Below are 23854 nucleotides of genomic sequence, written 5' to 3' on the forward strand. Positions count from 1 at the left end.
TTGATTCAACTATGAGGCTGCTACTCTATATAGCCGATCACCATTCCCTCTTGCAGGGGAAATGACAAGACAACTATTTCATTCTACACTTCACTCTTAGTATTTTGAGTTGTAAATGAGCAGCAAAAAAATTATGCTTTTAAATCTATGTAATCTTTATAAATAAGAAGTATGCATTTAATATCAAATATACAGAAATATCAGTTGTAAAAATGTCATTAAAAAACGGACCCCTCTGCAACCAAGCACACCCTACAATTTCCCCAGAAATGATACCCTCTCTAGTTATTATTATTATTTATTATTTCCCCACCCCTAAGGATCCCTAAATATTTGGACTACATTGACAACATTGGTGTCAAAATGTTCATCTTGGTCCCGATTGCGTTGCTTCTATTGGGATTTACGTTCCATTGCATGGTTTAGGCTGAAATTACGTTTTTGTGGCAAAAAATGCCTTGTGTGACACAAGGGAACTCAATGCTAGTCTAACGTCACAACGTCAGCACACATTAGCAAAAGTATTAGTTCGCCTCCGTCGAAAACTAATCTCTGCCATCTTCCTCCGGCATTCGAATCCAGTACATCCATCACTCCAAACAAAGAAAGATTTAAGTAAGATAGATTGTTGGGATCAACTTTATTCACTTCATTAAATTTATGGCGCGCTGGAAAAGCCTCAGTCGTAACAACAAAATTTGGTCATGCTGACCTCTTAAATTGGTGCAGGACACGTGGTCACAATTACCTATTACAACACATGTATATAGGAAATAAACTCATCGTAAAAAATAACCTATAATATGGTAGAATATAATCTTACCAAATAATATGACAGCTGAGAACACAATTTAACATTGCGTTATACCCCTTTCATAGAACTTCATCCAAATCAGTTCACTTTTTATTGTTCATCAACAGGCTGGGAAATATACACTTCAAGTGTATGCTTCCATCAGTAAACATGCTTTATGTTAAATCCAATCAATTTATTTAAAAACACAATTAACAATAGAACTGTAAAAACCTGTCCTGCAAGTTGCAGCCATTCTTGCTGTTGCTGTTAAGGAAAACTTCATTTCATTAATGGCTCCACATTTCAAAATGGTATATATGCAACAAAGGTGATCAGATAAAAAGGTCAGCTGCCAGCCAAATCAAGTGTAAACATTGATAATTGATCTTTAGGCAGGTCATATAATCATACTTTTCCAGTCTTCCTGCTGAGAATTTGATTTGTATAGTATGTTTTACATATCTTAATAATCTTTTGTCATAATAATAATAATAATAATAAACTGTAAAAGTAATGACGACAGCTTTCATTCACATTCCTTCGACACAGTTGCAAAAGGGCCAACAGTACTGTGGATAAAAGCTAGCAACTGACAGAACTTTTATGTCCCAGTCTGCCTCATTAAGTGCGCACAGCATCTGGTTTGAGGAACAGTCTGCTGTGCCAGTAGTCTGGGTTGTCAAATGATGTGTTGCCTGTGGGATCTCCTACTACTGTGCACACCTTGATGTATCCCCCCAGCCCCCCGCACCTGCTGCTACACACCTCCTCGCCGCCTTCCCTTCCCTTCCCTGGGATGTTCTGATACTCTGCCTCACCCCCTGCGCAAGAGGCCCCACCACAGCCATCCATCTCCTCGTACTCCTCCTCCCCTCTTGCTCCAGCTGCAAACACATCTGGCCTGGGCCTGGACGAACCAACCAGGCTCTCTTTCAGTCTGGGCTGCGGATTAGTGTATTGGTATTCCTCCTCATCTTCCTCTCCTTCTTCTTTCTCCCCCTCTGCCTGAGTCCCTCTTGTTCTTTCTCTCTTCTCTGCATCCAAAGTGTTCTGTTCAGCTACTGCACTCTCCCTTCTTAACCAGATGGGCCTGTCTCCAGAGTCTGATCTACGGATGTCCATGTATTCGTACTCTACGCACTCCTGCTGCTTCAGGTTCCCTGGGGCTTCAGCACCATCAGGCACTGTTCCATTCAAAGCCTTTTTCTCCTCTTCAGACAGGTCTCTTCTTGATGCCTCAGGACACTGCACTATCTTCTGGTCCCTTGTGGCCTTGAAGGTAGTGGTGGACTTCACCTGAGAGTGAACATTAACTATGTCATCCCCTAATGGCAAGGGTAAAGTATTATGGGTCGAGAAGGGTAAAGGCAAGACTTTCTTCCAAAGCACTGTCGTTGGACCTTCTATCTGGAGGGATGGCGTTTGAGGGGAGCGGGGCAAAGAAGCAGGTTTGTTCATGTGCTCATAGTCCTGGACCGGGTCTGCAACAGTCGCCAGCGGAGATTGTAGCAGACGTCTGGAGGATCTTGAGCCTCTCCCACCTAGGTGGCTTACTCTGTAGACTTTGTGGGACAGAAGAAAATCTACAGTTGAGAGAATAGAGGATGCTTTTAACACAGTACCGGCAAAACAGAAATGTCACATTCAAAGGTTTTGCATTCACAGGTATGAGGTGTGTGTAGACAGTCACCTCTCTCTGTTGAGCCTGATGATCCAGGCAGCACGTATCCATAGCAGTCCTCCTCTTTGCCCAGTTCTGAGGTCTCAGAGGCTGCAGACATGCTCCTGTGTCCTCTGGCAAACATGTTTGTATTGCTGTGCTGCTCTGTACCACCCAAATAACTCACAACACCCCTAGCCCCGTGCAGACTGCCAGTTGGCGACGGGCCTTCCGTCAGCTCCATGTCCAGACCACACCCCCTGCCCTCTGACCCCTCAGACAGTGTTCTCACCGAGTTGAAATGAGAGCGTAGGGACCACAGCTGAAAGTGACAAATGGGTGAGCAGAAAAAATGGTTTCCCCCAAGGGCAACCAAATGCCAATCAGCAAGTGTAAAATTATGATTTGACTCAATTAAAAAAATGTACTATGGCAAAAGTCTAAACATTTTTGGCAAAACCCAGTCATAATAATGTTTAATGTGAAAAGACCCAATTGGAGATGAAGGTTCCTTTGCTCCTCTGATTTTGTGTGTGTATTCGTGTGTGTGTGCTTGAATGTTTGGTTGTTTTTAACCTGGCGTGGATTGTCTCCTTGGCTAGGTGTCATTGGCAGATACCCCACTGGTCCAGCCTGGGAGATGCCACTCTAAAAGAAAGAGAGAAGTAGATGAGAAGTGAGAAAAAAATCGAGATAAAGAAAGAGATACAGACCATGCGGTTATGTACCCTTTATTGACTGTGTGTCTGTGATCAATATTTCTAAGTCAAAGTCGTTCTACTGGCTTTACCCTGTAGGAGTTTATTCTTTGATGAGACATGCTTCTAGATGGAGACAGTTGAAGGGGAGGCATGGCCAGACTGCCTTCCACCACCTCCTGATCCTCCAAAACTGCCTCCAGAAGAACCAACTCAGATTCCCTTTGGTTGTTCTCTTCTGACCATGCCTCTGCTCCTTCTGACTGTGAAAGGCCAGGAGTGTTACTGCCAATTTATAAATAACTTTGTTACAGACACGTTTATTCATTTATATTTCTGTCTGTGTCCGTATAGTTGTATGCTGTGTATTATCTAGTTGTGGGCATAGATTCATTTTTTTTATCTAGATTAATCTCACTGTAATCTTGGCGTTAATATAGATTAATCTAGATTAAAATGGCTCATTTGAAATCCGCCGAAGGCATTCAGAATATGTGTGCTACCCAAATAATGACTAAAAGTAAGTCTTTGTGAACAGGTTTCTCAAGCCAGGTGGCGCACTAGACCAGGAGCTCATCTCCTGTTTCCAAAATGCATCACAAATAAATTATGTTCAATAAGATGTACTGGCTAAGGGATGCTTTGCGTTTAGGTGGTATTTGAGACCGGAAAAACTCCTACAGTAAACTAATTCCGCATAGCACAAGGTGCAAAAAACCTTAGTCTTGTCAAGGTTTCCATTGGGAAGCTTCTTAAAAATACATTTTCCCTGAGGCAAACCAGTAGCTGCATCCATGTTAGCACGTCACGTTTGATGTGATAATTTCATACACAAGGCATACACACAAGTTCGAAGACTCGTTCTCGCCCCCTACAGTGCAATTCGGCTAGGTATACATCCGCGCTAAAATATCAAGGTGAAAGTCCTCATAGCTTGCTATAGACCCAGCTCCCAACCCAACTTTGAGAATAGATTAATGGCGATATTTTTTTTATCGCCGATAAGAGTTGCAGCGCGTTAACGCCGCTAACGGCCCACCACTAGTATTATCTTACCTTCTGTTTCTCCCCTCTCACTCTCATTGCTACAGTCAGGTGTCCGTCTGTGATTGGCTATCTACTACACCCTTCACAAGCTCAACTGCTTCCAACCAATCATATGTTCACCCCCCTTCATTTAAACCTCACCTGTCCTCTGTTCTGTAGTCACTGTTGGTTTCTGTGTAGTCGACTTGGTTCTGGGGTTGTGTCATACGTTTCTATCTGTTTTTGTGTTTGTAGTGAGTTTAGTTTTTAGATGGTGGTTAAAGTGTTGTCATCCTGTCGTTTAGTTTTAAATTTTCTGTTTTGTTCCACTACGCGGTATTGTGCTTTTTGTTTGTTTTTGTTGTCCTTCGCACAGGGGCTTTGGAGTAGGTAAGCTGTCCATGGGCCTACATGTCATCAAGTAGCTTTTCTTCTGTTTAAAACACTAGGTAAGGAACGGGTGCCACCCCATGTGTTTAGTGTACGGTTGTTTCTCGGTTTGGTAGTTATGACACTCTACTATTCATTACTTTCCATTGGCACCATTCCACTGTTTTCCTGTGACATTTGTTTACTATGCCACAGGAGGAGTACTAGGAAGTACTAGTAAATATAAGTTTTTGTATATAACCATCATGTCACTTGTTTGCATACTGCCAAACACTCCTTGTTAGGCCTCTCTTTGTCCCTACAATTAGAGGATCATAACAAACTTCAACTCAAATTAACTTTTTTTTACCTTGATGACAAGGTAGCGAGGCGGGTCTCTTGCCATGCGAGTAAAATCATTGGCAAGTTCTTTGAAAGTAGGTCGGATATTCTCATCAATCATCCAACCTGCCAAAAGAGAAAACAGATGACCAAAGGTTTGAATGAGGTGTTTCCTGCTGACTGACTCAGTTAATCCCACCATAGTGTCATATCTGGGCATGCTTAAGTGTGTATGGATATGTGTTTGAGTGAGCTTAACTATGGATGTATATGAATGTATGTGAGCCTGTGTATGAGTCTTTTTATGGGTGTACATGTGTGTGTAACTCACACTTGACCATGACCATATAAACATCTATGGTGCAGATATGTGGTTGGGACAGACGTTCGCCCTTCTCCAACAGACCAGGCACCTCATGAGGCTGCATGGACGCATAAGGCTCTGCCCCGTTTGACATCATCTCCCACACAGTCACACCTGTGTTGGGTAGAGGTCAATGGCTTAGTGTTGTTATAATGACAAACAAACCCAACAATTTCCATGTAAGTCATTTACCAACCCTCTGTCTATTGGCTCATTAAATATGCTTTAAAGCAGTGGTTCTCAAACAGTTTTGGCTTCAATAACCTTTTTTGCTGATTTGTGAATCCAAGTACCTCCTATACCCGTATTTATTGTGTAAAGTATTTATACCAGTATTTTCATGATTTACTCTCTTATTTTATTTATTTTTCACATTGGAAAATGCGTACCATACCACCATTTGAGAAGCACTGCTTTAGAGAACATCAGTAAAAATGTTATCCCATCAGACCCGAAACACAACCAGTCAAAATAATGGAATGTGTCACCATAACTCCAGACATCACTTTGATGGGAATATCTCCGGAACAGGATACTTTCCAGAGCCATCCATTTTAATGGAGTCTGAAGATTATAAAATAGAATATATTCAAATATTATTTTGGTCTAGACTGGATTATACCAAGATTACTTGTCTGCATGAACTGGCCATAGATGAGTCATCATCATCACCTTGACGTCACTATAGACAGATTTCTTGTCGTCAGGGTAGAGGAGGTCGGCAACACCGTAGTCGGAGATCTGGACGATGTAGTCACTCTTCAGGAGGACATTCCTGGCAGCCAGGTTTCTGTGAACAATGCAGTGTTCCTCCAGGTAGAACATGCCCTGGGACGCAGAAAAGCATTCATACTTTCATTCATTTACATTTACATTTAGTCATTTAGCAGACGCTCTTATCTAGAGCGACTTACAGTAAGTACAGGGACGTACCCCCGAAGCAAGTAGGGTGAAGTGCCTTGCCCAAGGACACAACGTCATTTTGCACGGCCAGGAATCGAACTGGCAACCTTCTGATTACCAGCCCGCTTCCCTAACCGCTCAGCCACCTGACTCCCCATTCATTGAGACACAAACACTTCTGACAGAATGCTTGTCACAAACACTTCAGAAATACATTTTAGATACAAAATCACTGTTTTGGTGATTCCGACATGATGAGTGCAACCACAGCTTAAAAACATAAAACACCTCACATCTAATATTTCAAACAAAACAATTATGTGGCATGTCTGAGTAACTACATATTGAACCTGAACTATTGACCAGCCTTTTTAGTGAAGAATCTAAACTAGCATTCTTTTTAATGTTCTAAGACTGGGCATAACATGTATATAGTTTCCCCCTTTCTCTTACCTAACATGCTTAAAAAATTATACAAACATTTATTATTCTCCATCTACAAGTATTCTCTGTTTCAGTGTATGCACACGCTCACCTTGGCAATCTGCACACACCAGTTGAGGAGGCGCTGCGGGTCCAGGCTTTCCTTATGCTGCCTTATGTGCTCAAGTAAGGACCCCTGGGGACTAAACTGGGTAACCAGCTGCAGACAGGCACCAGGACAGATACCTAGGAGACGCACAATGTAGGGGTGGTCCAGACTGCCCATTGACAGCATGTGCTGCACAGCACACAGAGAAGGGAGAGAGAGAGTGGTAATTTATACAATAACTTGACAAACGCTTTAGACAAAATGAGTTTTTTATATATACAAACATTACTGGGTGAGTGCGCATTCAGAGGGCAAAACTGCTTTGGTACCCGGTCAGAAAACCATTGCAATCAACGTAGATTTTGCATTGTTTGTAAATTGTTGTTGAGTCAACAATTAAATGTAATTTCAGAGTTGGATCTGTTTGTCTTTCATTTGCATAATAATATCATATGTGAAATATTAGCTAACAATAGTCGGGTCTGAATAAAATTGCCACACGAAGTTATTCTAATCAATGTTCAGCAAAAAGGAGCTAGCTTGACATGTGCTGTGAATTTTGCTCAGTTTACCCAGTTTGTTTGATTGTTAGCCTGTATCCTCTCAACAATATCAAAAGCATGGTAACGTTAGTGCCCTATGCCCCAAGTCAAAGTAAAGACATAAGGGCTTGTTTACAACCTGCCACATTTGAAAACAACTTGATGGCTATTGTAAACCTGGGGCCCGTTCTCCGTACGTCGGTAACTCAGTTAGCTGGATTTGATTGTTGACGATTTGTCATTAGGTGGGTTCGACATGAACTGACTTCATGCAGCGCAGCAGGCTGCAGGCGGCTGACTTGAAACGATCATCTTCACATTCTGTTCCTGTCAATCCTGCATGAGGGAGGGCCGAGCCAACTCACACACAGTCAGAGAGTAGTCAAAACTCGGAGGAGAGCCATGATAAATCAATGCATTTTTAAAGATATGTGGTTACGGTCGAGTATGATTTCATTTAATAATTTAATTCAAATGGTTTTCACACCCATCATAGTCAAATTCATAGTTAAAACATGTATTTTTTAAAGAGCCGTTCGGGAGCCAAAAGAGCCTGCTCTTTTTGGTGAGCTGAGCCATACGAGCCGGCTCACGAAAAAGAGCCGAAATGCCCATCACTAGTACAGTGAGATCGATTCGAGAACTGCCGGCTGTGTAGCCGAGCACATTTTCTCAAGAGCAACTGCCAAGCCCCCACCCCTCGCCCCTCGCCCAAGCCCCCACCACTGGCCCCTCGGCTTGAAGCAACGGCCCCGGTGGATGTAGGTGGTATTGCATTTTCTTGTTAGACTTCCGGCTCTTCCGGTCGTTTTTATTCTATTAACTCCAGTCAACATTTACAAAACTATCTCCCCCAATAATTTTTGTTAGATTCTCAAACCTGGCTCATACTACTAGCTTTTTCATAAAATAATTTTTCCTGATTTTTGCTAAATTTGAAACCAATACGAAATGGGTAAACTAGCACCCCATTTATTTGCTTACGTCAATAAAAGTTGCCTGCAAATGTGCTCGTGGATACTAACAGGGCACGAGCACAAAAGTTCACATTGGCCGATAGCCGATTTACCTGGAGCTGAATGAGCCATATTGAATGAGTACAGGGAGAAATGGCTTGAGTTGCCTGCCCTGTTGTAGCAAGTTTAGCAAATGGTTGTCACACATACATGAAATGTTGTTAATATAGTTTATTCCCGTTATTTAAAAACAGATTTGATTTTTCTGTCAAGAACGTTTTTACGTTCATGACATGATGGCAAATATTACATTATGTTATGCGTGAGCATATTGTTGACATGTCTATCTGGAGCATAGACGAAGATTAATACTTTAACTGATAACCACAATAAGAAATTATATAAATATGATTAGTCTTGCCTTCAGAAGCTTTTGTTAAACACACCCATTATTCTTTTTTAAAATTGTGCCAGACTGCTTTTGTGGGACAATGAAGGTCCTCAGTGACTGTTTCAACCCCACTTATATCTGATGGAATGGTCTTGTATATAGGCCTAGTTCTGTTAATATGCCCCTTTCAAAGGCAAATGTTAAATAAAGTATATTTTAGAGACACTTCTCAAGCTTTTATTTATTACATTATTTCCAAGTCTTATTAGATCACGTTATATCCATTAATAGGCATTTGGTTTTGTAGGTTGAACATATGAAAACACAGGCCACATTTCTACACTGATATGTAAATTGAAGGCAGTGTGAATTTCGTGGCATTTCGTTTGAATATACAGTTGACAGTAAGCTATGGTAAGTCTGCATAATGGAAGATTTCTGTTACCAAAAAAACTATTAAGCTTTCTTTGCCTGGCGAGAACAACGACGGAGCTAGGTGTTCATGTTAACAGTTTATTTAATCCGATACAATGCGTTGGAAATCATACTCAAATCACAAGAAAAAAAGCAACATATGTGATGAGTTCCATCTAGAATAGACCTATATTTAGCCCTATAGCCTATTTCTAAAAACGAAGTGAAAGGAATACTATACAATGACAGCATACATTTCCGTAAAGTTTGCATCATGTCTCTGATTCTTATCGGATTTGTACCCCATTCTGCCACTGCAATGCCTTAGCTCACACGCTCGCAACCATATAAATCTATGCTCGCGACTGGTTGTCGCAAAGTATGACGTGTACAGCTAGTTGCAAGCGTGCACGAGGTCTCAGAGCTAGGGAAAAAAAGAGCCACTGTTTAAAGCTAGACCGGAAGAGTTGGAAGTGGTCGTGCTCTCGCTTGCCTCACTGCGCCACTGGGCACTTTTCATAGAAATGAATGGGGAAGCCATCTTGGAAGACAAAAGTTGCTTCCTCTAGTAATATTAACTCTATGGCAACTGCACGGGTTCTAATGACGACACAGCTATTTCATGATTGGCCAGACTCACACACTACAACTTTGACGCGTGTTTTGTAATTATTCTGACACCTTCAGTTTCGCCAACGCTCAAATCCGGACCAAACTGTTTAATTGAATAAAAAATGTGTTGAAGAAAGGGTTTTAGTCCGCCTCTTCACTAACGGAAAGACTAAGTTTAATTATAAATAAAGTAAAGTAAGCAAACAGCGCTTGATCGGCCATGACTGACGTCAATGTAGCAAACCACGATTAGATTGAGGCTTTACAAGCAGAGGTGATACAGGAAGTCTGTCACAGACATGTCTTGTCCGTTTTTATTACAGGAACCTGTTGCAGAAGATGCAAGAATAATTAGCAGAATTTAACATGAAACCGAATTAATTGCTCAATGCGTGATAGATAGGCTCCTTAAGCACAGCGCGATATGCTAGCCTATACTTTTTGAAAGGATAGCCTATCGTTTTTTTGTGAGGTGTCATTTACATAATACATTTGTTGAAACCAAACATTGACATTAAAGATGATAAATGAAAATATGAAAGTATGAAAAAAAAAAAAAACTGGCCTAGCTTACTGTAATAAGCGATAAATCGCATGGTCACTCCTCTACATTTAATTTGGTCTGCTACTTTTTGCCAGCCCTATTTCTTGGATTTTGCAGACTTTGAGGTGTTCCCTTGGCCTGGCTCTGCCCTCCTACGTACTTCCGCTCAATTTGGATTTTGCTTCTGTACTAGGTCTGGGATTTCAATGCATCAGTCGGTTTTCAGAAGAAAAAAAAATTATTAGTTCCAATCAGCGAACAGAGGGAGTGGCTGACAACGATGACGTTGATGTTGTGCATTAGTTTGAGTTGTAGTTCAGTAATGGCGGCGGAGAAAGATGCGAGCGAAGCTATTCTGCGGTTGTGGCAACGCAGCCAAATATCCATAAATTAAAGCCGGAGCAAGAACAATCCTTGCTGAGTTTTGTTAGTGGTCATGATGTTGTGGCGCTCCTCCCCACGGGGTTCGGGAAAAGTTAGATTTTCCAGCTACGGCAGCTAGCTCCGTGGTGAAGGAGTTGGCTAAGGCGAACGCTAGCGATTGGTTATGGCAGATCAGAGTGGCTCTGGGCAGATCCAATAGTTTTAAACTTCAACAGAGTACCCGCCTTCAAGGAAGTTAACGCTTGTCAAAGGAGCGATCCCAGACCCTCTGTACAAATGAAATGTATGAGGGTCTGGTTAGGACCAGGCTAGTGTTCCCTGGCGTTCTGATAAAATCTTCAAATTCGGAGCAAGCTGTTGCTCTGTTGTAGCATTTGTTGCGGAAACAGGGCACTCATTTTGGCGACGGTGAGCAGCCAATAGCAGCGTTGCTGATCAAGGTTTCTACTATCGATACATACCCCCTTTTAGACCAACGCATAACTCAATCCAGGTATACTAATTATAAACAACATGGGTGTTCGAAGAACCGAATTAGCCAGATCATGATTAGCAAGATGAAGTCATCTTGGATGTGTCATTTGATCTCGGATGTAATAAGCGACTTACGGAGAACGGGCCCCAGGGTCTGCAGTTCAATTGCAAACCATCAGCCCGCGCCCACTGAATCAGTCCAGTCAAGTTCTTATTATGTCCGAGTTAGTTTTTTTTATCACAGCTTTCACTTTGACCTCAGTAAACAGATACTTAGAAGTCCATGTCTTGTTAAAAGTTAATCAGAGGCAAAGTTTTTCATTTTCGAGGGCTAACCAATAGCTAACTCTCCTGTCGGCAAGGTTGCGCAAGCGCACATATGTAAATTGCCTGATAACTGTAGTATTTCAGGACTACATATTTACGACCGCTCAACACATTCATTTATTTAACATTTTTGATTTACCTCACGCGTACAATGCCCAGGTCTGCTAAACTGACTCTCTGGTGCTCGGGTCGTAATTTAAATCACAGAGCAGGAATATCTGGACCACAGCCACCAATCAGAGGCAAAGACCCGCCCCATCTCTGTCTCTGATTGGTTTAGACCACGATATGATCCAACCATGAGTGTCAGTTCCGTCAAAGGATAACAAACGCTTCGTTTGTGGAGAGACAGCGGATGCGAGGAGGTTAGGTGCACCGGTGCGACCTAGGAAAAAAATTTGTCGCACCCGTACACATTTTGGTCGCACTCTAGAGCCCTGGAAACATATAAGTCAATAGACATGTGTGAAGACTAGCTACAGTAGGTGTGGGACAGTGAGGCAATGGCTGGCCCGATAACATTTGAAGCAAATGCTTCATTTTCAAACTGCTCCATTCTGTTACATCAATAAATTGGTTCTCAGTAATAGTGAGAAATTACCAGATCCATTCATTATTTCAGAACACAAATTAATTTGATATATGTCTAAGTGGCCACCAGGCCTGGACTGGTAATCTGGCATACCAGGCAAATGCCCGGTGGGCCGACGCACTTGAGGCCAATATGATTTTTTTATCAACTTAAAATTGGCCAACGACCGGCCCATAAAGCAGGGACAGTGGCCCATTGGTTCATTTTCCATACTGACACTGGGCTAGCCCAATCACATCTATTAACAGCAGGGGTGGGAATCTTTTGGTACCTCGATTTTTAATCAAATTTCGATTCAATATATATAGATATTTTTTTTTAATTCAATATATGCTTACATTTGATTCAAGTTTGCTGTTTAGTGTTATTTGTTTCTATTTGACTGTGACAGGCAGTTAAGTGTTGAAAAAATAAAATATAACAATTTACAATTTTTGAAATTTGTGAATCGATGTGAATCGCTAGAAGACTGAATTGTGATTAATCTGTGAATCGAATGTTTTCCCCCACCCCTACTTAACAGACTCCACCCCCTCCCCCTCTGTTTCTTGTGTCAGACGCAGTGGATCAGAGTCCGACCGATTGTGGTGGGCCGGTCTGAGCAAAAAATGCCAGGGAAATTTTTTGGTCCAAGTCCAGCCCTGGTGGCCACCAATCATGTGATTCATTATATAAACACCTGTATCATAGGGAAGCCCAGTGTTTATATAAAGGAACATCTGCATGCATACAACACATCATTCAATTTGTATTTACTTAGTGGTCATGTGCAAGAGATTACGTTTCATGACATTGGATCATTTCATGACTTTGGGAGTTGGGAGTTTTGCATTTACATTTAGCAGATGCTCTTATCCAGAGCGACTTACAGAAAGTACAGGGACATTCCCCCGAGGCAAGTAGGATGAAGTGCCTTACCCAAGGACACAACATCATTTGGTTGGCATAACCGGGAATCGACCTTCTGATTACTAGCCCGATTCCCTAACCACTCAGCCATCTGACTCCCTTTAGAGGGAAGTCCCTTTAGAGGGAAGTCATACCTAGCCAAAGACAAGGCCTAAAGATTAAACTTTATGATGCCTGGATTAACGTGCATAGGGAACTTTGGGAACCATCCTGAATCAGAACCCCAATCCACCCTGCTAATGGCCTGGATAATCTTCTGTTCTTAGCAAAGGCATGTCATTCCCATCCATCTTTTTGGTGGTTGGTGCCATTCACTGCCAATGGCATTTCTAGCAGCTTGGCACTTTCTACACCCTAGTTGTGACACTTTGCACATCTGTGACATCAGAATATTGTTGTCCTAATTACAATGTTTATGGTATTTTGGGGATTTCAAACATTCAATCTGACATAATTAGCTCAGCACTTTTGGTTGTATGTGTGTGCGTGTGTGTCCGTATGCATGCATGCATGCTTTTGGGCAGATGAAGTATCATAGTGGTTCCTCTCACATCAGTGATATCATGGAAGGTCTGTCTGCCAGTGCGATCCTGAATGGTCTTGATGGCAACAGGGATCTTCACTGAATCTCCTTCCGGCATCCACAAGCCCTAAATACACATCATTAGTTTAGATTCAAGTTTGCACTGTTGTGCATGCATTTCATATTAGAGTACAAAACAAGTACTGAACAAAAACAGTATGAAAATAGAATGATCCCAGACATAAATACGTAGTGAGAGGAAATTGTGAGCGGATTCAGACCTTGTGTACACTGCCAAACACCCCAGATCCCAGCGCTTTGACCTTCCTTAATTCTGGGGCCCTCAAGATGCGAGCATGGACCATAGCCCCCTTCTCTCCTGGACCGAATGGCTCAAAACTCTATTGACACACACACATTATGTACACACACACCTAAACACACACCTCATACAGTAAACTTGAATTTACTCATTAACATTCTGTAAAAAACATATCCTTTGCTTTTGTGGTCGACCAGGCTCCATGCGACCACAACCTGGTCAGATGGAGCTAGACATCTTACTACCCCTTTCTCATCTTACTACCCCTCTCTCACCTCTCCACTCTCGAGGTACCTCCTCATGGCTCTTTTGCGGCGGATGGCCTGGCCTCGATGATACAGCAAACCCAGCGAGAACAGAGCGAGGCAGACGATTAGACCTGCCGGGACTCCAAGCGCTATTCCAGTTATCTGATGACTGGAGAAGGGAGGGGGTGTTATGTTGAGACTGGGATGAGCATGTGTGTGTGTGTAAGTTTGTGTGTTTGTCTTTTGTGGTATTGCAGTGCCATTTTTAAATCCACCAGTAGGGGAAGACAGTCACCTATTTATTTGTCTAGTTGCTTCTGAACAATCCTTCAGACCTGGGCCTGAACACCTGTGACAAGAGGCGCAGAGTCAAAACAAGGGACCTGTATGAAATGCTATGGCACACACACACATACATGCACACACATTCACCCCTGTGTACAGTTGGGTTGGCAGGGTTCACAGCTGCCCTCCTTGTTGGGGTATTTGAAGAGGAGACCCCTATCTCCATCGATCACACCACTGGGGCAGGTTGGCACGCAGTAAGGTCCGTCCTTCGCACTGGCACACCCCACACACTCATTCGCTTCCTTGGAAAGAGAGAAAAAGAGAGTGAGAAATTGAGAAAAATAAGCAAAATATTCCTTACCTGTTCGTGGTATGTTTTCATATTTAATATAACATTGAACATGCTAATTTATTAAGTCCACCACTTTTTCTCCTGTAATATTAACGGACAGTGGGGTTAAATGTTCAATGTATGGACTGGCTATGCATTCAAATGTATGCATTGACTCGGCAGTAATTGTCTCCCACGCCAATTGTAGGCTATACGCTGCTACAGCCGTGTTGCTTTTTTACGGAATATGTATTGACCATAAACACAAAATAAAACTTATATCTGAAGTGTGGTGAAGTAGGACAATGTTTTTTGTCGCCGGGTGCCATGGTGGATCCTAGTATCAGAGGTCCATTGATGTTGGCTTATAATAGTTCTCATGCCCGCGCTTAACTCAGAGAGTTGAGGTACTCCGAGTTGACTTAACAAATTCAAATCAGCTTTCCTGGAACCGAAAAGTCGGAGTTTCACATTTTTAAGTAACGCAACTCAGAGTTCAGGGTTAGGCTCAGAGTTTGTTAAACCCGCTACCTGGAATACCCCCCCTGGTTACAGTTGCAAATGAGAACTAGTTCTCAACTAGCCTACCTGGTTAAATAAAGATGAAATAAAATAAAAAACAATTAAAAGGGAGGAGTACAGGTGTTTAAATCCCACTCTCTTCTTTTCTGCATTATCATCCTCTCCTCTTCACAGTTAGGATACCTATCTTATATATTCAAAATATGTCCTTCCACCAAATCTACACAGTAGTCTCCAGAAAATAATAAAAGCCAGTTTTAATGGTACTAAAAGAAGTCTGTATAAGAGAACACATTTGGTGTACTAAGTGTGTAACTAATTAAATGAGTCATACACATCTTAAAAAGGAATGAGAAGTGAATGCCAAGGAGTTAGAGAAGTTAAGAGAGAGAGCTAGTACCGGTCCAGTGCAGCTGTGCTGTGTTCCTTCCTGTGGTTTACACTCTAGGTGACAGGCTACACACTCTGCTTGAGGCCCTTCAAACTCCCTGGGCTCACTGGGGAAATGGAACAACAGGCAGATGGTTAGAACCTACAGATACAAATACACGCACAACAGCAACAACTTACAGGGTGACACACATATACAAACAACTACCACCCCCCCCCCCCCCCCCCCCTGATACCGGATACCTGATACCCAACCTTCATGGGGACTTAAAAAGAAATTGATTTAGGCCCCCCCCACTGCCTAAAGGAATCAAATGATATTGACTATTGTCAATGCTTGACACATAAACTATACCCATATCAATTTTATTGGTTGTAGTTGTGCTGCTTACATCATCCTATTGTCAATCTGACATTTAGGTTTTTAACCTTCTATGGTTTTTGTTTAAAATAAATTGCAAACCAGTTAGAATGGTCTTGTGTTATTTTTCACTTTCATATTCAAAGTAATACAGTACTAGTGGCTGACTGAACATGGTATACTGAAAAGTAACAAAATAAACTAGAGAGGGTACAATATCTGGTTTTTGGATGACATTTTTACAACTGATATTTCTGTATATTTTATATAAAAATGCATACTTATTATTTATAAAGATTACATAGATTTAAAAGCATTTTTTTGCTGCTCATTTACAACTGAAAATACGAGTGAAGTGTAGAATGAAATAGATGTCTTCTCATTTCCCCTGCAAGAGGCAGCCTCATCGTTGAATCAAAACGAATAAATTTGGCAGTAAAAATTGACCTAATCTCTATGATTTAAACGTCCTTTTAAGTTTTTCCCTTCTCATTACCTGTGGTTTGAAACCACAGGTAATAGTAATTTCACAAACAAATTCTTTACTAATGTCATAATAAATCCTACAACGAAAATGTATTTGTGAGGAATGTTTATTTTAACGATTGAAAACAGATACATCATAGACCACTGTAGTATGTGTTGCCCGGGCAACACAGGCTAATGTCATGACGCTAATACTTCAGTGAAATAGTAGACTACTGTTTCCGAAAGTAGATGTACTTCCTTAATAATATCAGCTTATATTGAAAATTACACATCACAATTGTGTGTCATATCACAAAGTAAAATTAGTAAATAGTTATCACCCTGGCCTCTTTGCTTGTGGCGTTTCTGCAGCTGCCTTGCAGTAAAGCAGTTAGCTTAGCTATCTCCCAGAAGTTAACAAGCTGCTAAACTAATGTTCTGCTAGAGGTAGTCACGCGAGTTTTCGTGACGTTAGTGACGTTAGTAACGTCAGTGACTGTGGCTAGCAAATTAGCCACCGTTAGCTTCACTTTTCGCCACAAAAACTTAACTTGAGCCTAAACCATGCAACTGAACGTAAATCCCAATAGAAGCAACTCAATCGCTACCAAGACGAAACTTTTGACACCTAGGTTGTCTATGTAGGCCAAATATTTACTGAGTTTTAGGGGGGCAAAAATAAATAAATAACTAGAAACGGCTGTTCCTGCGAAACAGCAGTGAGAATGCTGAAAACCTGAATGGGGATAGCTGACCATGCTAAAAAAGCGGAAAATTGTGAAACTTTAGTAGAAAGTTATAAGCTGAAGCTTCAAAGCAACCGAAAGGTATTTTTGAAAGGGGCTGGAGCAGCATTCCAACAATGATTTGAAAGGATTTACCATTACTTTTAAAGGGAGAATAATTTGCACAAAAACCTTAATATTTAAAGTATAAAAGTGATAAATGAGAAAATACCTGAAAGCTGAAATTAATTAAAAAAAATGTGTGAGTCACACAAAAGAGGTAGTGTGGAATCTGAACTGCATCATCTAACAACGCTAACAGCTAAAATAGCCTACAATGCGGGAGAAGCTGAAAGCTGAACTGTTAAACAGAAGAAGTAGGCTAGCTAGTCGTAACAAGAATATTATCGTTTTAACAGCTGAAATTATAGTTGGGATAGTAATTGCAGTAGCAGATGTAGCCTACCATTGAGTGTGTTTACTCGGCTTTCTTAGTAGGATTCAATGTGTTGATGGAATGAAACATACAGCAGATACAGGAAGACACGGCGACACTTTGTTGCAGAAGGATGATGGTGCAAGTTTTGGCAGTGGAGCATACAACGATTAATAAAAAAGAATCATGTAGACGCGTTTATTGAGTAATCGCATAACTAATTACACATGTAAACGGAGTAATCGTATTATTGGTATAAACCGACAATTGCTAGTAATCGGGTTTCTCATGGTCAAGTAAACGTACCAATCACCTGTGTGAGAGACTGAGTGGTGCGTGTCTGTCGTTACCGTGATGGTGCAGCTATGATTTCTAACGCGCTGAGGGCAGAGAATAAGAGAAATGTAGTTAGAATCCACACCTCAAACAAGATAACCTAGACGCAAAACTGTACGTCCAAACCAAAATATAAGGATATTTTCCGAGACCCAAGACTCGGCCGAAACCAGAGATATTCTTTATATGTCTGTGCAGTCAGAAATATGACTCTACCTGCAGTTTCAAAAACGTGTTCCTTTTGCTTTCCTGGTGCGTGTTTGTTTGGTTGCCACGGCGATGGAGCAGCTGTGATCGCTAACGAGCTAGGCAGAGAGAAAAACGAACATTTACCTAGCAATCCACACCTCAAACAAGTTGACCTAGACGCAAAACTACACGTCCAATCACTAAAATTAGGATATTTTCCGAGACCCAAGACTCTGCCGAAACTAGAAATGTCCTTTATATGTATGTGCGGTCAGAAATATGTCTCTACCGGCAGTTTCGAAATCGTCTTCCTTCCTGCTTTCTCTGACGGATTTTACCCACCTCTCCATTGAAGTTAGTGAGAGAATTTGAAAGGCTGCTCTCGCTTCAAGGCCCATAGCTGAAAATCTGTAAATGTGAGCTCTTTAGTAGTTACATTGGCTGAAAGAGGACAATTCTTCCTACATTTTAAGGTATAACTTGTTTCTGTACGTTAAACTATATGAACGTTAGAGGAATTTGTTTGACAATTTAGTTGAATATCAGAAAAAGAGCAGCCAGCTGAGTGTGCCACTCTGCTTGCTGCTCATTCATAAAAATCAAGAAGGAGCAAACATTTTAATGTATTTCAAACTGTCATAATTCAAAATTGGCTGAATATTTGAAAAAGCTGAATCATTTGGGAATAGCTGAATGTCTTGTGAACATTTTAAAGGTTGAATGGTGTCTCTAGCTGAAAGTATGCTGAAGTAGTTACGCTTGAAAGAGGAGGAAGCTTTTTAATTATTTGAAAGGATTTACCATTACTTTTAATGGGAGAATAATTTGCACAAAAACCTTAATGTCTTAAAAAGTATAAAAGTGAGAAATACCAAAAGTCATAGCCAACATCTCCTGAAGGAGCTGAACGTTTTGATACAAAAATTGTAGGAATCGGTGAAAGTATGCAGAACTAGTTAAAGGCCAAAAAACGGCGGAAGAACTAAGAAGTTGATATAATAATAACTAGAAAAGGCTGTTCCTGCGAAACAGCAGTGAGAATGCTGAAAACCTGAATGGGGATAGCTGACCATGCAAAAAAAGCTGAAAATAGTGAAAATTTTGTAGAAAGTTATAAGCTGAAGCTTCAAAGCAACCAAAAGGTATTTTTGAAAGGGGCTGGAGCAGCATTCCAACAATGATTTGAAAGGATTTACCATTACTTTTAAAGGGAGAATAATTTGCACAAAAACCTTAATATTTTAAAAAGTATAAAAGTGAGAAATGAGAAAATACCCGCAAGCTGAAATGAATTTCAAAAATGTGTGAGTCACACAAAAGAGGCAGTGTGGAAGCTGAACTGCATCATCTTAACAAAGCTAAGAGCTAAAATAGCCTACAATGTGGGAGAAGCTGAAAGCTGAACTGTTAAACAGAAGAAGTAGGCTAGCTAGTCGTAACAAGAATATTATCGTTTTAACAGCTGAAATTATAGTTGGGATAGTAATAGCAGTAGCAGATGTAGCCTACCATTGAGTGCGTTTACTCGGCTTTCTTAGTAGGATTCAATGTGTTGATGGAATGAAACATACAGCAGTAGAGCCGATACAGGAAGACACGGCGACACTTTGTTGCAGAAGGATGATGGTGCAAGTTTTGGCCGTGGAGCATACAACGATTAATAAAAAAGAATCATGTAGACGCGTTTATTGAGTAATCGCATAACTAATTACACATGTAAATGGAGTAATCGTATTATTGGCATAAACCGACAATTGCTAGTAATCGGGTTTCTCATGGTCAAGTAAACGTACCAATCACCTGTGTGAGAGACTGAGTGGTGCGTGTCTGTCGTTACGGTGATGGTGCAGCTATGATTGCTAACGCTCTGAGGGCAGATAATAAGAGAAATGTAGCTAGAATCCACACCTCAAACAAGATAACCTAGACGCAAAACTGTACGTCCAATCCAAAATATAAGGATATTTTCCGAGACCCAAGACTCTGCCGAAACCAGAGATATTCTTTATATGTCTGTCCAGTCAGAAATACGACTCTACCTGCAGTTTCAAAAACGTGTTCCTTTTGCTTTCCTGGTGCGTGTTTGTTTGGTTGCCACGGCGATGGAGCAGCTGTGATCGCTAACGAGCTAGGCAGAGAGAAAAACGAACATTTACCTAGCATCCACACCTCAAACAAGTTGACCTAGACGCAAAACTACACGTCCAATCAATAAAATGAGGATATTTTACGAGACCCAAGACTCTGCCGAAACTAGAGATGTCCTTTATATGTATGTGCGGTCAGAAATATGTCTCTACCGGCAGTTTCGAAATCGTCTTCCTTCCTGCTTTCTCTGACGGATTTTACCCACCTCTCCATTGAAGTTAGTGAGAGAATTTGAAAGGCTGCTCTCGCTTCAAGGCCCATAGCTGAAAATCTGTAAATGTGAGCTCTTTAGTAGTTACATTGGCTGAAAGAGGAACATTTTTCCTACATTTTAAGGTATAACTTGTTTCTGTACGTTAAACTATATGAACGTTAGAGGAATTTGTTTGACAATTTAGTTGAATATCATAAAAAGAGCAGCCAGCAGAGTGGCTGCTCATTCATGAAAATCAAGAAGGAGCAAACATTTTAATGTATTTCAAACTGTCATAATTCCACATTGGCTGAATATTTGAAAAAGCTGAATCATTTGGGAATAGCTGAATGTCTTGTGAACATTTTAAAGGTTGAATGGTGTGTCTAGCTGAAAGTATGCTGAAGTAGTTACGTTTGAAAGAGGAGGAAGCTTTTTAATGATTTGAAAGGATTTACCATTACTTTTAATGGGAGAATAATTTTCACAAAAACCTTAATGTCTTAAAAAGTATAAAAGTGAGAAATACCAAAAGTCATAGCCAACATCTCCTGAAGGAGCTGAACGTTTTTATACATAAATTGTAGGAATCGGTGAAAGTATGCAGAACTAGTTAAAGGCCAAAAAACGGCGGAAGAACTAAGAAGTTGATAAAATAATAATAATAAAGAGAAACAGGAAAACAATAGTGAGAATGCTTAACAGCATTCTCACAATAATAAAGAGAAACAGGAAAACAATAGTGAGAATGCTTAACAGCATTCTCACAATAATAATATATATGTGAGAGAACAAAGGTTGTGCCCTTGCCGAAGGCAAAGCACACCCAACTAGAAAAAAGGCTGTTCCTGCGAAATGGCAGTGAGAATGCTGAAAACCTGAATGGGGATAGCTGACCATGCTAAAAAAGATGAAAATAGTGAAAATTTAGTAGAAAGTTATAAGCTGAAGCTTCAAAGCGCCCGAAAGGTATTTTTGAAAGGGGCAGGAGCTGGACGAAGGCATAAAACTACAGAAAAGAGAAGAACAATGCAAAAAGAGAAATAATTCAGAAGAATTTGAAAATGTAGTAGAGTCATTTGCTCAGCTTTCAAAAGGTCTGAAATGTATTTTAGACAGGACCTGGAACTAACTGATTAAAATGCTGCAGCAAAAAAAGTTGAACTATTGTGGGTAGTAAATAAGATCATGCTACATCTAACCAGCGGATCATCTTGCAAGTGTGTCAAAGTGGTATTTTTACAGACTGTATTAACACCGTAGGCGTGAATAATGCATGCATCGTGATTGTCGTCCATCTGTAGCCGAAGCTAAGCTAGAGAGAGGATGCAATGGAACATTTCCTACATAAGCTACATCTACTGCTTCAAATTGAAAACGGAGACCAAATATTATGTCTGGAAAAACGTAGCTATGTGACCTGGTTTCGCCGTATGATGACAGTCGTAGCGTCACTAGAATGGAGGCTAGATTGTTTACACTTTAAGGTCAATGTAGCTAACGTCACTGTGTCCAATCCCGACCGCTGTAAACTACTATTGTCCAAACCCGAACGGGGTTTGGACACTCAGTTTCCGGTCTTTTTGCCAGCATTTTCTTTTGCTATCGCCAGCAAATTGTAAGTAGTATTATTTTAGGCATACCAACCAATCTACATGTAAAATTTCATGAACATATATGGACGTCTACATGTCTAAATAATATAGGAAAGTTACTTTGGCCGAAAGACCACTCGGGCGACGCTTGGGCGACGATCTTTACTCTGACAAGTGTGTCTGTGTTGTCATCGTACTGCTACTATGGGTTAGCATATGAGTGTATTTCAATGCTAGCTTAACACTACTTTGTCTTGCCAATGAAAATACACGATCATGTGTGAAGTGATCTGTAGTCGAGGGGAGGAAGGGCTAACAAACTTTAAGAAGAGTTCAACAAAACATCCAGCAGGTGGTGGTATACAGTCAAATTGAGATTTTATCGCATAGTTTGGAGATGTTGAAGCGTGATATGTTATTGTGGAGGACATAACTACGTCCCCGGATATGTTGACAGCATTGATGGTCAGTTTGGTGACCCTGGCTCAAGTTAATATCCCCAGAAAAACAGCAGCGGCCAGTGTTTAGAAGTGCGGTCGGGTTTGGACAAGGGTAGCGCACGGCTAATTTACCGGCGCCAGCGTCTTTTGACCGGCTCTAGTCAAGGCTAAGCTAACTATACATTTTTAAACAAAATTTAGCTCGAAAGGTAAGAAGTTAAAGCTTAACGTGAAATCAGTAAATAAAGAATGTATAATACATTACAACACATATTCTAGAACTGTAATCACCAGCTGCATATCAGGCACGGCACTAACTATGATCCCAGTTATTAATATGTGTGGCATTTTAATCACTGAATGCATCACGGGCACTGTGCACGAGTGAATATAACAACAGGATTTATGAAGGAGGCATATCTTAAAGTTATGTATTGTGCTTATTAAAGTTATGCATTGTGCTTATTAAAGTTATGAAACTTAGAAGTGTGCTCAGGCTTAAACATTGAGTCTCACACTGAGTGTGGGAAGAAGGCTGTTCTTTGTGTCTCTATCTTTTCATTTTCAGAAACAACCTTGAATCTGGGTGGAGATGGCACCCGAGCAGGTGGGATGTGGAGGCAAGAACAACTCCCTGATGCACGAGAGAACAAGCTCAACCCTCTTTTCATCTTTCTGTTTTAATTGCACTGTATATTATATGCTGGGGAGGGAAAGATAGACAGTTGGACTTTGTGAACCAGCCCAAACTCTGTTGCGGGTAGGGAAACGTAGACAGCCCCAGAGCTCTGTACTTGTTGATTTCCAACTGCTGCATTAAAGCTGATATTATCGGACCTCTGCGACTCCAGACCACTCTTTCTAGAACACAGATTTGTGTCATAGAATACCATCATTACTTATTGGAATAGACACAAAGATTTTGAATCCTTCAACTGGTGACCCCGACGCTGAAAAGAAGGAGTCCAGAGGGTTCCGGCCCGACCGACGGATCGGGGGAGAGACCCATACACCGGTGCGAGGAGACAGACGTAATCGTCAGAGGCCTCAACATAAAAAAAGGTAAGCAGACACCTTTTAATTCAAAGTACTGCTATTCGGAACTGAGAACCAAATTTAGACGATTACTATGTTTCATCGTACCTAATCAGACCAACAGTGGTGGGAAATCAACCGTGTTTACTCGTTGTCCTTGTCCAAGGGGAGGTTAGAGTCCTCTCCAGGGGTTAGAGTCCCTAAATTCGTTGTCTTGTCCAAGGGGAGGTTAGAGTCCTCTCCAGGGGTTAGAGTCCCTAAATTCGTTGTCTTGTCCAAGGGGAGGTTAGAGTCCTCTCCAGGGGTTAGTCCCTAAACTCGTTGTCTTTGTCCAAGGGGAGGTTAGAGTCCTCTTCAGGGGTTAGAGTCCCTAAACTCGTTGTCTTGTCCAAGGGGAGGTTAGAGTCCTCTCCAGGGGTTAGAGTCCCCAAACTCGTTGTCTTGTCCAAGGGGAGGTTAGAGTCCTCTC

The 23854-nt window shown here is 41.2% G+C and overlaps 1 protein-coding gene across 1 annotated transcript in view; it reads right to left on the reverse strand.

Moving 5' to 3' along the window:
• Positions 1 to 623: 623 nt before the first annotated feature.
• LOC136945813 (receptor tyrosine-protein kinase erbB-3-like) overlaps positions 624 to 23854 on the reverse strand; it is a 66579-nt gene continuing 43348 nt past the window's right edge. Inside the window, exons 14-28 of the mRNA XM_067239882.1 lie at positions 15470 to 15566; positions 14361 to 14518; positions 14224 to 14277; positions 13956 to 14097; positions 13640 to 13759; positions 13387 to 13485; positions 6694 to 6879; positions 5928 to 6083; positions 5744 to 5819; positions 5223 to 5369; positions 4920 to 5017; positions 3247 to 3417; positions 3033 to 3104; positions 2487 to 2778; positions 624 to 2379 (exon numbers count right to left, since the gene is read on the reverse strand). Coding sequence (XP_067095983.1) covers positions 1418 to 2379; positions 2487 to 2778; positions 3033 to 3104; positions 3247 to 3417; positions 4920 to 5017; positions 5223 to 5369; positions 5744 to 5819; positions 5928 to 6083; positions 6694 to 6879; positions 13387 to 13485; positions 13640 to 13759; positions 13956 to 14097; positions 14224 to 14277; positions 14361 to 14518; positions 15470 to 15566 — 2830 coding nt within the window. The 3' untranslated portion in view covers positions 624 to 1417. The remainder of the gene's footprint in view (positions 2380 to 2486; positions 2779 to 3032; positions 3105 to 3246; positions 3418 to 4919; positions 5018 to 5222; positions 5370 to 5743; positions 5820 to 5927; positions 6084 to 6693; positions 6880 to 13386; positions 13486 to 13639; positions 13760 to 13955; positions 14098 to 14223; positions 14278 to 14360; positions 14519 to 15469; positions 15567 to 23854) is intronic.

The sequence above is a fragment of the Osmerus mordax genome, chromosome 7, assembly GCF_038355195.1.
Source record: "Osmerus mordax isolate fOsmMor3 chromosome 7, fOsmMor3.pri, whole genome shotgun sequence".
Classification (NCBI taxonomy): domain Eukaryota; kingdom Metazoa; phylum Chordata; class Actinopteri; order Osmeriformes; family Osmeridae; genus Osmerus; species Osmerus mordax.